Source organism: Rhamphochromis sp. 'chilingali', assembly GCF_963969265.1.
Source record: "Rhamphochromis sp. 'chilingali' genome assembly, chromosome: 20".
Lineage (NCBI taxonomy): Eukaryota > Metazoa > Chordata > Actinopteri > Cichliformes > Cichlidae > Rhamphochromis > Rhamphochromis sp. 'chilingali'.
Window position 1 is genome coordinate 14326307 of NC_137947.1, and position 14323 is coordinate 14340629.

The 14323-nt window shown below is 38.8% G+C and overlaps 1 protein-coding gene across 1 annotated transcript; it reads left to right on the top strand.

The window, feature by feature from the left end:
- The first annotated feature begins 192 nt into the window (after positions 1-192).
- Positions 193-13628, top strand: bmp5 (bone morphogenetic protein 5). The gene is made up of 7 exons (XM_080868852.1): positions 193-1207; positions 3673-3865; positions 7715-7863; positions 8225-8422; positions 12138-12214; positions 12340-12450; positions 12583-13628. The coding sequence occupies exons 1-7, from the start codon at positions 715-717 to the stop codon at positions 12730-12732; spliced, it is 1371 nt and encodes a 456-aa protein (XP_080724978.1). The 5' UTR covers positions 193-714; the 3' UTR covers positions 12733-13628.
- The last annotated feature ends 695 nt before the right edge of the window (positions 13629-14323 follow it).

The window sequence follows — 14323 nt, forward strand, 5'->3', positions numbered from 1 at the left end:
TTAAAAGGCTCTGTCATTATTCTTTCACTCGTTAGGAAGGCCTCTCGGATTTCAAGTGTCTCCTTTTACACTCCTGAGTCGCCACATTCATCATGGGACCTGGCTGAAGTTTTATTGCGGCCGCTAGAGGAGGATGCAAAAACAAAAGCTGAGGAGTGTGGGGTGGACTCAAAGGGCAACTAGCCCCAATACACATTCTCAGTGGGGAGGAAAAAAAGTGAGAGAGAGGGGGGGGAAAGAAAAATGCGCGCCGGGGCATGAGTCGAGTGCTTCTCTCTGCTTAATTTTGACACAGTTCAACACATTTCATCCACTTGGAAACTCCAGGTTATCCCCCGACGTTATGGGCGTACCTACACGTTTTTTCATCACAAAGGAGTAAGGTGAGGGACGGGGTCACACAGCTCCATAAATACTTGGTGTGGCTGAGACTTCGGATGGACCCTGGAGGCGTAAATACTGCTGCTGGAGGAAGCTCGCACACAGGAGAGGAGCGGCGATTTTTCTGCAAGCTGATACCTCATTTGTAGAAGGGCAGACTGCTAAAAGCCTCCTCAGTTACCACCGTGAAAGTTGTGGTGCCTCTGGCTAATATGGAAAGTCTATGATTCCGTGTTGGCACAACTATAGCATAAATTGTTACGCTTTTTTCTCTCCCTTCACTGAGTGCGATGTAGTTCATCTTCACATCTCAAAGTGAGCTGATTTGTCAAGATGACAGCGCTTACACCTTTGAACCGTGCCGTACTTGGACTTGCGTGGAGCTGTTTGAGTTTCCTGTCGTGCGTGCATTGCGTTTTAAGTGACAATCATGTGCACTCCAGTTTTATTTACAGGAGGTTGCGCAATCACGAGCGCAGGGAGATACAGAGAGAGATCCTCTCCATCCTGGGCTTGCCTCACCGTCCCAGGCCCTTCTCTCCCGGGAAGCAGGCGTCCTCCGCGCCGCTGTTCATGCTAGACCTGTACAACGCCATGGCCGTGGATGAGGAGGAGGGCGTGCAGGAGAGCGCAGGGAAGAGCTTTAGTGCCAAGGCTCAAGGGCACTCTAGGAAAAGTTACTACAACCCCCAGCATGCCGGCTACTCCCGTGTGGCACAGCCTTACCGAGCGGCCCCTCTCGTAGGCCACAGCCCCGCACTCACCACAGCGCAAGACACCAACTTTCTCAATGACGCCGACATGGTTATGAGTTTTGTCAATTTGGGTAAGTGTCATTAAAACGGGATCAATATCCACACGTGCTATAAATCAATATATACATCGGGATTATGTGCAGGTGATTCTTGGTTATCACGGACACTGAAAGAAATTGACTTATTCATCTTTCACTAGATTTCTATTTCCTCGACAGAGATAAGTGAGGGATTTTAAACTTTTTATTTCTCTTATTATAGATGACATTAAGGCAAATCTTAAAACACCAACATAAGCTGAACGAGCCTGCTTTTTGGGATGAAAAATATTACCACTTATTTCTGGAAAATAACCGGACACACGTACAATATTTTTTTAGAGAAACCTGTGCAAGCTCTCATACGAAACTTGCCGAGGAGCAAATTCAAGATTTATAATTTTTGAAAAGACATTTGTGCATCTAAATGTAAAAAAATAAAGTTCGTCGTCAGACATCAGTCATTTTCAGAGTACCGAGGGGTTGCTACAGACTCCTGTTAAATATTTTGTATTTAACACAATCGAGCTGAACGTTTTGACCCATCAATTTGTGCTGCTTTCTATTTTTTTTCTGAAGTCGCTTTTATGTATAATGATTGTGTTTGTTCGGTAGCTGCGACCCTTAACCCAGCAGTTCACAGCGACTTATCAGATGACTGTCTGACCTTGAGAAAATTGGCCTAAATTATTTCCTGTTGTTAAAAGAGGGTGATACTGACTGATACTCATATCTGAGGTTCTGTCACTAAGAGAAACCACAAGCCCCTTTCATAATATTTGTGCTATTTGTACCATTTATTATTCCATCATGACATTAAAAATATTCGCAATATTAATCAAAATATTACACAGTCCTGCAGAACTGAATATTTAAAAACAAATCCCTGTAACATATCATCTACAAAGTTTCACTATTTTATTCTTTAAGGATTGTATTTTCCAAAATACAAAGCGAATTTGTGGAGACTTGCTTGTAACATTATTCCCTCACCTTGGTCTCAGCCCATCTGTTTCCACTTACCGCTACACCAGGGCATGTACACTGTCAGGCTTGAAGGCTCTGCTCTCATTCTGGAGACTGTCAGTGGAGTGTTCAATGGGGCTCTGTCTTTATTACAGTACACTCACATATAGCTACTGACCTCAACTGTTTTAAAATGTCTATGTGGCATTTTATGCGGTTTAATATGCTTACGCTAGTATCAATAAGAAGCCAGCTATTCAAACATCCAAACACACAAGACAGCATAAAAAGGGGGGCTTTTATTAATAAAACATCAGTCATTTGATAATTTCATTACAGCCCAGTTAGAACCAGCTGAATAAAACTGATATCTTACATTTTTATTTAATATTTTGCTATTTCAAAGGTAAATGCTCTGTGTTCTCAGTGACACTTCTGTTTCAGATTACCACCCGTGGCTAATATAATGGAACGCGCTCAGTGGGTAAAAGTCAGAGCTGACCTCTGACCTGTTTGTGCTAAGTAACGGCAGGCGTTCCCTCTCGATAAAATATCAGGGAAATGCACTGCATGATATCACCGTGGATGCCAGAACATCCGCTGACCTCAGCCACATGCCTTTACTCTGCTACCAGGTGGAGGTGAGAGATGGCCGAGGTCACTTTGTCAGCATGTCCCTAATGTAGGTACACTGGAGCTCTTTGATGCTGAAATTGAGGACATATATATATATATATATATATATATATATATATATATATATATATATATATATATATATATATATATATATATATATATATATATATATATATATATATATATATATATATATATATATATATATATATATATATATATATATATAAATCAGATGCTTCCCCTTAGGAAAAAAAAATAGAAGCTGTGCATATCCTCCACTTGTCTCCACATAGGTATAAAACAAATCCACCGATTAAAAAAAAAAAAAAGACGAGCCTTAAAAAGTAATCTTATATTATCTGTTATATTAGAAATATTTTACTTTCAAGCTTAAGGGTTAGCTACTTTTTATGAAGCCTAGCAGAGGTCAGAATGAGGTCAGAAAAGAGGTCAGAGTAGACACTCATGTGATGCTGAAGAATCCTGTCTGCTCTTTTTCTTACTTGAGGAGCAGACGAAAGTGTCTTTAATTGAAATCAGCCTGTTTTTCTTAACTGACAGCCCATTCATCATGGCCAGAGAATGCAGTTAGGCACACAGTAGAGGGCCTGTCTGGGAACTGCTACCTGTATTGAGTTGACTGATTTAATGAACTGGAAAGTGCTTTTGTTGGTAGTCAAAATGTTTGGATTGGACCTTGAATGTGAAAGAAGATGTGATAAATTACACTTTTTTCCTGCGCATTGATGCTGGCATATTTTCTCCTTTAAACAGCTTAAGAAGCAGTTCAGGAGGTGAACTCATACATTTATATATATATATATATATTTTTTCATCAACTTTTCTTCCCGGTAGAAATCAACTTTGTCATAAAGTATTTTCTTTTCCAGTGGAGAAAGATAAAGATTTTTCTCACCAACGAAGACACTACAAGGAGTTCCGTTTTGATCTGACTCAAATACCGGACGGGGAGGCAGTGACTGCAGCTGAGTTTAGGATCTATAAGGACCGTAGTCATGGCCGCTACGACAATATTACCCTGAAGGTGACCATATATCAAGTCATCAAAGAGTATCAAAACAAGTAAGTGCCAGACCAACCACAACTATGTATTAAATGTTCATATTAAATGTGATTGTACCTCTGTAGTCCTGAACTGTTTAACTGGGTAATCTCTAAATAATTTCTGATATTTTTATTACATAACGATAGCTTAAAGTGTCCAGCAATGTGTAACTAAAATGCTTTACCTCAACCAGTTGGTGTTTGCTGCTTTAGTAAACTCATGAAAGTGTTCTTTTTACTAATGCTGCTACTTGCATTTAACTAAAAATGTCCCAGCACTTCTTGGATTACAGTTTAAAGGACTTACTGCTTCATTTTATGGGCATAAACTTATTGTAGATAAACAAGGGGGAAAATGAGTCATAAAGTGAGTCAGTCTTTTAAAAAAAAAGAACAAAGACAAAGGACCTATGTTAAGTTTGTTCTCAGTTATTTAAAGGTTTAGTGAAATGTAAAACAGGCTGGAAGCTTCTTCCTTGTAGTGAAAAAGCAGAATGAAGTAGTCGCTACTGCAAAAAGTGAGAACTATTTAAAACTATTTGCATCTCGATTTGTATCTTATTTCATAATGGCCATTGTCTGTCGGGGGTTGAAACTTTCCATTTGCAAAGCACATCCTCCCATCTCAAACTCTGCTCTCCTTCATTCGCACCATGTCTGCCTTACAAATATAGTTCACGGATAAAGAGAACTCCATTAGCAAGTTGGCCACTTATGAAGCTTGGAAGGTCCGTCAGTTATCACTCGTCTTGTGTTGCCTGCCAAGCTGGCTGTGTCCCAGATGAAACCACGAGGGCCCGTATCGGGAGGGGGTTGGAGGCTCCCTAGGGTGCTCCCGTGGTCACTGTTATGCCCGCCACCTGCCTGTCTTAACAATATTCCGGAAGTTTAAAGCAAGACATAGCTGAATACACAAGGGTGCACTTAAAAGTGGGCCCACATTTGCTTGCCAAAAATGTGTGTGGGTGATTGAAGGGAAGATATGGCCCTCCGGGGCTTTGAAAAGGTCCAAGTCAATGGACTCTACCATCTTAAAGGGGAAGAATGCTCAGTTCATGTTTTCACACATGCTTTCATGGAGAATAGTGTATTTGAATTAGTGCTCACAAACAGGTACGAGTCTTTCACAGTGACTGAAATCTTAGAGAACAGTTTTCTGGATTTTTCTGTCATCATAAAAGCTTAAATGCAGTTACAGTATGAGTAGGGTTCATTTGTAAAGCCATACAGATTCTTTTGTGTTTGCCTCCAGCACGTTAGGCAGAATGCTGCTTATAGACACAGACGAGTTTCAGCCTGTGCCCTTAATGTTGTTTTATATACTACACAAGTTGCTGGAGGTCTGACCCCCTTTTAAACCATATCCTCTTCACCTTGTACGTTGGAAGCGGGTGAAGTTGTGCCACAAACCTCTACTAAGTTTCTACAAAATGCTGATTATATAAATACTCATGATTGCCAGTGGTTCTCATTTGGCCCATTCAACAAAATCAGTTTAGCACAGATTGAACAGGTTGTGGTCTCTGTAGCAAATTTAAAACCATTTTGTTAGGGTATTTTAGGGGTTTAAGAGACTGACAATATAAAGCTTAGAAAATCAAATCCCACTAAAAAAAATGTTTCCTGTCCACATGTTCTGCCATTTACTTAAAATAATAAAAGTTCAGTAAAAGCAATGGCCAGTGATAGAGATAATGTGTTAAATAGTGCATGAGAATAACACTGTATATAAGATGCTGGTATTGGGGAAGTCTGTGGAGTCTGTAACCAGAATACACTTTATGTATGTATTTGAGGACTAATAAGTTCTTTGAACTTTAAGCTGTTTTTTAAAATTTATAACAGCACAACTTATTTTGCTATTTTAAACTTGCAGGGTTTATGTTTACTTGCTAGTGTCTTCACTGAGTTAATGAAACACAGAAACAAAAGCAACTATGTGAAAATGCTCTACTTCGTATCCATACAGGTTGTCAAATGTATACTTAAAGTCAGAGTACTTGTAGTTTCAGACAACTGCACACCTATCTCAGAGTCACACCTGCTCTGGTACTGAACTTTACTGCTGAACATGAATTCCTAATGGAAAATATTGACTTGTGAACATAGTTTGTTAAACACAGAGCAGTCTGAACAGTTGCAAAGCACAGGCTAAATTATCACAGGAAATAAGCTAAAAGCTACAAAAGTCAAAAAGGAAGTTTAGAAGTATGTCATGCATAAAGATTATGCTTGATTTTTATTACACCTGCAATAAAGACATAAATGGTTCCTGAAGGACTGACGGAAAATCTTGGTTGTCTCTGACCAGCATCAGGCAACCACAAAAACGTAACAGGCTCTGCTTTATCTGATCTGCAACTTGAAAGGAATCCAATGCAAATTAGGAAGTAGGGCTTTTTTTTTTTTCAACTTTGAGTTGATTGAGGCCTTATGTCAAGCTTATGTTAAAAAACAGCAAAAGAAAAACAGCTGATATGCATGATTCATAGCTCCTGAAAGTTCTGAAGTACTGGCAAACCCTGTGCCCCACGACTCTGCTATTTATTACTAGTGAAAGGTTTTTCCAACAAAAGCACCGCTTTCTTTTCAGGTCCAGCACACAGTAACGAGTTTAACACTCTTCCAGACCAAAGTTTTTATTCATTATCAGGAAAAGCATAAAAACATAACAAATCAGACAAACAAGAGAAAGAAAAAAAATAACCCAAAAGAAATCACACAAATTAAAGTCATTATATATCTTTGCAAGTACACATATGGGGGGAAAAAGAATGAAAATGTTTGATTTCCAAAGGAGGGAGGGAAGAGTTGCCACAGAGTTTGGAATAAAGTACTCAGTCATGATAAGATTCAGTCTACATGTTCTAGAAAATAATGCCAAGTACATGTGCACTCACCAGCCACTTTATTTTCTCAGACATTTTGGTCCATATTGATATGATTACATGGGTGATGCAGATTTGTCAGCTGAACATCTATGATGCCAATCTTTCATTCCATCGCATCCCAGAGGTGCCCTGTTGGATTAAGATCTGGTGTCTCTGAAGGCAATTTGAGTACAGTGAACTCATTGTCATGTTCAAGAAACGAGTTTTAAACAGTCTGAGCTCTGTGACATGGTCCTTTATCCTGTTGAAAGCAGCTATCAGAAGATTCAATTCAATTAGGTTCAATTCAATTTAATTCAGGTTTAGTGCCAAATCACATCGACAGTCACCTCAGGGTGCTTTATGCCAGGGTAAATATCCTACAGCAAAATCAGACAATCTCCTATAAGCAAGCACTTTGTGAGAGTGGGAATAAAAAAACTCCTTTTTCATAGGAAGAAACTGAAGAAAGTGTCATGACCAGTTGGAGGGTAAGGGGAAAGGGAGTATAGACAGAAAGCTGGATACATTGAGGTCATAAAGGGATGGTCAGCAACAATATTCAGGTAGGCTGCAGATACTAGGTGGGATGGATCCATTATTTCATGTTGTTTAGGCCAAATTCTGACCTTAACTTATATTTTCACAATTTTCTGTTGTCCAATTTTTGTGCACGCAGACAAGTTCTTTTGGTTAGCTTGGTTTTAAGAAATGGTTATTTGAGTTGCGTTTGCGTTTATGGCCATTCTTCTCTGATCTCAGTCGCTTTTCTTCCCCATTCTGAATCGGTTTGAATTTCAGCAGGTTGTCTTTACCATGATTGAATTCTCTCAGTTGCTGCCACGTGAATGTCTGATTAGACAGTTGTGTTAACAAGCAGCTGAATGGATGTGCCTAACAAAGTAGCCAGTGATATATGCACCAGCTGTTTTTGCTCATTTTAACTGTAGCTTATTTAGTGCAGATGTTCATGACATTGTTTTCATTGACTTTTTAGAGATGCAGAGACGTTCTTACTTGACTCCAAAAAGGTCCAGGCATCTGATGGAGGCTGGCTAGTGTTTGACATAACAGCTACCAGTAACCACTGGGTGATGAATCCACAGCAGAACCTGGGCCTGCAACTCTGTGTGGAAACTGTAGATGGCAAGTGGAGTTCAGTTTTTCTTTCCATTACTTTTTTTTCTCTTGTAATCGCTTTAGATTTATTTTAAACTCCTAGACTTTTAAAAGGTCAACTTCACCTTTCAAGACAATCCACAATGTCTGCATTTGATTTTACGAAAATGTTTTATGTGACATCAGGTCAAATGTCTGGCAGTGTTTGGATTATGATTATTTATCACCAATTCCCACCAATTAATTGCCATAAATCAAAAAAATTAAGATGAGCTGACCTGGTTTTTGTATTTGTACTTACTCTGAAAGCAGTCATAAATTTCTAAAACTACCCATTGAGATTAAATGTTGTTTTAAAAGTTTTATTTACCTTTTTATTTTTTTAAAGGACGAAGTATAAACATGAAATCTGCTGGAATCATCGGGAGGAACGGGCCCCAGTCCAAACAGCCGTTCCTGGTTGCTTTCTTCAAGGCCAGCGGGGTGTTGCTTCGCTCAGTCAGAGCTGCTGGTGGGAAAAAAAAGAACCACAATCGCAATAAATTGAATAATCAACAACAATCCTCAAAGGCACCAAAAACTGGAGGTAAGTGGGCTTAAAATTCAATTCAATTCAATTTTATTTATATAGCGCCAAATCACAACAAAAGTCGCCTCAAGGCGCTTCATAGATACAGAGAAAAGCCCAACAATCATATGACCCCCTATGAGCAAGCACTTTGGCGACAGTGAGAAGGAAAAACTCCCTTTTAACAGGAAGAAATCTCCGGCAGAACCAGGCTCAGGGAGGGGCGGCCATCTGCTGCGACCGGTTGGGGTGAGAGAAGGAAGACAGGATAAAAGACATGCTGTGGAAGAGAGACAGAGGTTAATAACAGATATGATTCAATGCAGAGAGGTCTGTTAATACATAGTGAGTGAGAAAGGTGACTGGAAAGGAAAAACTCAATGCATCATGGGAATCCCCCGGCAGCCTACGTCTATTGCAGCATAACTAAGGGAGGATTCAGGGTCACCTGGTCCAGCCCTAACTATATGCTTTAGCAAAAAGGAAAGTTTTAAGCCTAATCTTAAAAGTAGAGATAGTGTCTGTCTCCCGAATCCAATCTGGAAGCTGGTTCCACAGAAGAGGGGCCTGAAAACTGAAGGCTCTCCCTCCCATTCTACTTTTAAATACTCTAGGAACAACAAGTAGGCCTGCAGAGCGAGAGCGAAGTGCTATAATAGGGTGATATGGTACTACAAGGTCATAAAGATAAGATGGGGCCTGATTATTTAAGACCTTGTATGTGAGGAGCAGGATTTTGAATTCAATTCTGGATTTAACAGGAAGCCAATGAAGGGAAGCCAGAACAGGAGAAATATGCTCTCTCTTTCTAGTCCCTGTCAGGACTCTTGCTGCAGCATTTTGGATTAGCTGAAGGCTTTTCAGTGAGTTTTTTGGACATCCTGATAATAATGAATTACAGTAGTCCAGCCTGGAAGTAATAAATGCATGAACTAGTTTTTCAGCGTCACTCTGAGACAGGATATTTCTAACCTTAGAGATGTTGCACAAATGGAAGAAAGCAGTCTTACATATTTGTTTAATATGTGCATTGAAGGACATGTCTTGGTCAAAAATGACTCCAAGGTTCCTCACAGCGTTACTGGAGGCCAAGGTAATGCCATCCAGAGTAAGAATCTGGTTAGATACCATATTTCTAGGCTTTTCAGGGCCGAGTACAATAACCTCAGTTTTATCTGAATTAAGAAGCAGAAAGTTAGCGGCCATCCAGGTCTTTATGTCTTTAAAATTGGTGTGTGTTATCTGGCTTCATGGACAGATAGAGCTGGGTGTCATCTGCATAGCAGTGAAAATGTATGCTATGTCTTCTAATGATACTGCCTAAGGGAAGCATGTATAATGTAAACAGAATTGGTCCGAGCACTGAACCCTGTGGAACTCCATAATTAACCTCAGTGTGTGAAGAGGACTCTCCATTTACATGAACAAACTGGAGTCTATTAGATAGATATGATACAAACCACTGCAGCACAGTACCTGTAATACCTACAGCATGTTCTAATCGCTCTAATAGGATATTATGGTCGACAGTATCGAACGCTGCACTGAGGTCTAGCAGGACAAGCACAGAGATGAGTCCACTGTCAGAGGCCATAAGAAGATCATTTGTAACCTTCACTAAAGCTGTTTCTGTGCTGTGATGAGCTCTGAAACCTGACTGAAACTCCTCAAATAAACCATTCCTCTGCAGATGATCTGTTAGTTGTTTGACAACTACTCTTTCAAGGATTTTTGATATGAAAGGAAGGTTGGAGATTGGCCTATAATTAGCTAAGACTGCTGGGTCTAGAGATGGCTTTTTGAGTAAAGGTTTAACTACAGCCAGCTTGAAGGCCTGTGGTACATAGCCGATTATTAGAGATAGGTTGATCATATTTAAGATCGAAGAATTAATTAATTGCAGGACTTCTTTGAGCAGTTTTGTAGGAATGGGGTCTAAAAGACACGTTGATGGTTTGGAGGAAGTAATTATTGAAGTTAACTCAGAAAGATCAATTAGAGAAAAAGAGTCTAACTTAACATCAATGGTACTAAGAGTAGCTGTAGATAATATTACATCTGTGGGATGATTATTGGTAATTTTTTCTCTAAAAATTTTACTTGTGAAGAAGTTCATGAAGTCATTACTAGTTAACGTTAAAGGGATTGTTGGCTCAAAAGAGCTCTGACTTTTTGTCAGCCTGGCTACAGTGCTGAAGAGAAACCTGGGGTTGTTTTTATTTTCTTCAATCAGTGATGAATAGTAAGATGTTCTGGCTTTGCGGGGGGCTTTCTTATAAAGCAGCAAACTATTTCTCCAGGCTAAATGATGATCCTCTAAATTTGTGACACGCCATTTCCTCTCCAGATTACGAGTCATCTGCTTTAGGGTACGTGTTTGAGAATTATACCACAGAGTCAGGTACTTCTGATTAGAGACCTTAGTTTTCACTGGAGCGAGCTACAGTATCCAGAGGTGAAATTATTAACAAGATAATCGACCTCTGTTGGGGTAGCGTTCAGATAGCTGCTCTGCTCTATGTTGGTACAGGGCATTGAAGATGATAACAGTGGGTGGATTATATTCTTAAACTTAGTTACAGCGCTTTCAGAAAGACATCTACTTTGATAAAGTCTACTCTCCACCACTGTGTAATCAATTATTGTAAATGTAAATGTTATCAGGAAATGATCAGACAGGAGGGTTTTCAGGAAACACTGTTAAATGTTCAGTTTCTATGCCATATGTTAAAACAAGATCTAGAGTGTGATTAAAGTGGTGGGTGGGTTCTTTTACATTTTGAGAGAAACCAATTCAGTCTAATAACAGATTAAATGCCATGTTGAGGCTGTCATTCTTAGCATCTACATGGATGTTAAAATCACCCACAATAATTATTTTATCTGAGCTCAGAACTAAATTAGATATAAAGTCTGAGAAATCAGACAGAAACTCTGTGTAAGGCCCAGGTGGACGATAGATGATAACAAGTAAGACTGGTTTCTGAGTTTCACAGCTGGGGTGGACAATGTTAAGCATCAGGCTTTCAAATGAATTAAAAGTCTGTCTTGGTCTTTCATTAATTAATAGGCTGGTGTGAAAAATTGCTGCCACACCGCCCCCTTGCCCTGTGCTTCGAGGTTTCTGGTAGTTAGAATGACTCGGGGGTGTTGATTCATTTAAACTAACATAATCATCCTGCTGCAACCAGGTTTCTGTAAGGCAGAGTAAATCAGTTTGTTGATCAATTATTAAGTCATGTACTAACAGAGACTTGGAGGAGAGAGACCTAATATTTAATAATCCACATTTCACTGTTTTACTCTTTGGTTCAGATGTGGATACTGTATTGTTCTTTCTTTGTAATTGTTTATGTTTAAGTTGTTTGTTGCTGGTTTTTAGTTTGTTATTTGTCTTTTTGGGAGCTGACACAGTCTCAATCATAGTTCTGCTGTTCTTTGTTCTTCTTCTCAAAGTATTTTCTTGATTTCTTACTTTGGAAACAAATTTGTTTATAAGTGGCTACACATGATATTTGTCATTTCGATAAATAATCCAGCACATTGATTAATGCTTATTATCCACCAATTACCATTATAAATGAAAGGAATTTTACTTCAACTTTAAATGTTGGGTGTATTAATAATTCTGTGAAACATCCGTTAACTCCAAAAGCAATACATTCATAATAGCATGTTGTAGTAAGTTAAAAAAATAATTTCTTGTCATAAAAAAAGTACTATTATTTTTCAGATTATAACACCAGTGAACAGAAGCAAGCCTGTAAGAAGCACGAGCTTTATGTCAGCTTTCGGGACTTGGGTTGGCAGGTAAAACACAAATATTCGACATCTCTTACAATGAAAAAATTGTTAGGTAATCACACAAAAATGACTCATTTAGTCAAATTATGAGATAATCAATCAGGTATACTAAATGTCTTCTTTTTCTAAAGGATTGGATCATTGCACCGGAGGGTTATGCTGCTTTTTACTGTGATGGCGAGTGCTCGTTTCCACTCAACGCACACATGAATGCAACAAATCATGCTATTGTGCAAACTCTGGTAAGCATTCTTTAGAGTGTATCCCGCATGCGTGTTGCAGTAAAGTCTGGCTATAAGCTAATAACGTTCTTACCATTTGTAACTCTCTGCTGTTGCACCTCTTTAAACTCTACTTTATGCTCTCATTTATAGGTCCACTTAATGTTTCCTGACAATGTGCCAAAACCATGCTGCGCCCCAACCAAGCTCAATGCAATATCAGTACTTTACTTTGATGACAGCTCAAATGTTATCCTGAAGAAATATAGAAATATGGTAGTTAGGTCTTGTGGGTGCCATTAACGGGCGAGGCCAATTTTAATTTATGCAGTCTGGCATGGGAATTGCTGGAGGTGTGATGTCATGTTCAGTATTATGTATATAGAGTTTTATTAATTTATTTTCCTTTTTAAAAAAATAGCACTGAATATTTTGATATTTAAATGATTAGGACAAAATACTGATTTTACTTTACAACAGTTATCATTTAACTTCTGTGTCCGTTGGCATATACTTTGTATTGGTTAGGACTGTATATCTTTTATGAGAAAACTGTTCACTGGAGTCACTATGATCGCTTCCTCTTCTGTTGTTTTCTTTTCTCCTTTTTTTTCCTATACATAGTGTGCTACAAACGCTATAAACACTGTATTTCAATGTTAATTTCTTAATGAGTTCATTCCCAGTTCAGAACGGTAATCGTTCATGACAGACGCATACAGAATAATGTCCCGCGATACTGTAACACAAGCACATTTTATTAACAAGGGGGATCTCCATATTATGCTATTAACACTAACGTCTCAACTTCAACAGGCTCTTGGAAATATTTCAAATTAAATCGGATCACAGGATTAAAATAACACACTGAGCGTTCTCTAATATAAACCAAACTGCCCAAAGCTGTTTTCAAGCTGTCACCGTCTTTCAGCGTTGATACTGTTTCACCTTTTCCAAGCCAGTTTTTTTTCTCTGGTGTTCTCAGAAAGGGAATATGTCAGTCTGGAATGAAACACGTATAATGTTGAGTGTTCGCTTATTTTTTTAACAATGTTTATCTCTTACATAAACACTGTTTCTCATTTCTCTGTGGACTTTGTCATAGTTACATCTTTGCGCCGCACATATTCGATCTCATGTTTGGAAAGTAGTGTATCTTAACGTAGAGTGCTGTGTATTTAATAAATGTACCACTTGAAAGCTCTTATCTTTGCTCGGCTTTTATTGACTTCGCAGCTTTTCTTTCTTCATTTATCACGCACAACTATAAATCTGTAAGAAGAAAGAAAAAATCCCTGGTGAAATAAATGCATTATTTATTGTTTCTTATTTGTTTTTTTAGTTTTTTAGGTATTTCTGTTTGGAATTCTGTGGATCTTTTACTCACTGCTGCCAAACTACCGTCTCAGATTTATCAATGTTTGACAAGTATGATATAAACTAGAAGTACACCCACAGAGCCTGATGACATGCTCTTAGGGAGCGGTAATGCTAAGTAGTACAGTGCTACCAGCGAGGCAATGCTGTGACCTCCGATACCAGCCCAAAAGAGTGATTATCATGAGAATGACAGCAGAGAAAAGCAACATTTTCCAGATTATGGTGGAAAGTTCCCATCAACCATATTATTTATGTGACATGCTTGATACATATATACTTACCGGCATGCTGTAAATTCACATTTTGTCACTGCCCATCTGCTTCGAGCTAAGATTCAACCTTGGAAACAAAGTGGAAACCATAAACAAAACCGAGTGAGTGTTGGTGCACTCATCCATGGATAAGCAGGACTTCCCGAAAAGTGCGAGGGAATGTGCTTTTTCCAAAAAAGTACTATGGTTACGCAGAACTCTTCAATGGTCTTGGAAATGCAGGGATTAGGTTAAGGATTAAT

Coding starts and splice junctions, on each gene's coding strand:
- bmp5 (XM_080868852.1), top strand. CDS start 715: ATGACAGCGCTTACACCTTTGAACCGTGCCGTACTTGGACTTGCGTGG. Junction 3,866..7,714: donor ATCAAAGAGTATCAAAACAA/GTAAGTGCCAGA, acceptor TTGACTTTTTAG/AGATGCAGAGACGTTCTTAC. Junction 12,451..12,582: donor ATGCTATTGTGCAAACTCTG/GTAAGCATTCTT, acceptor TCTCATTTATAG/GTCCACTTAATGTTTCCTGA.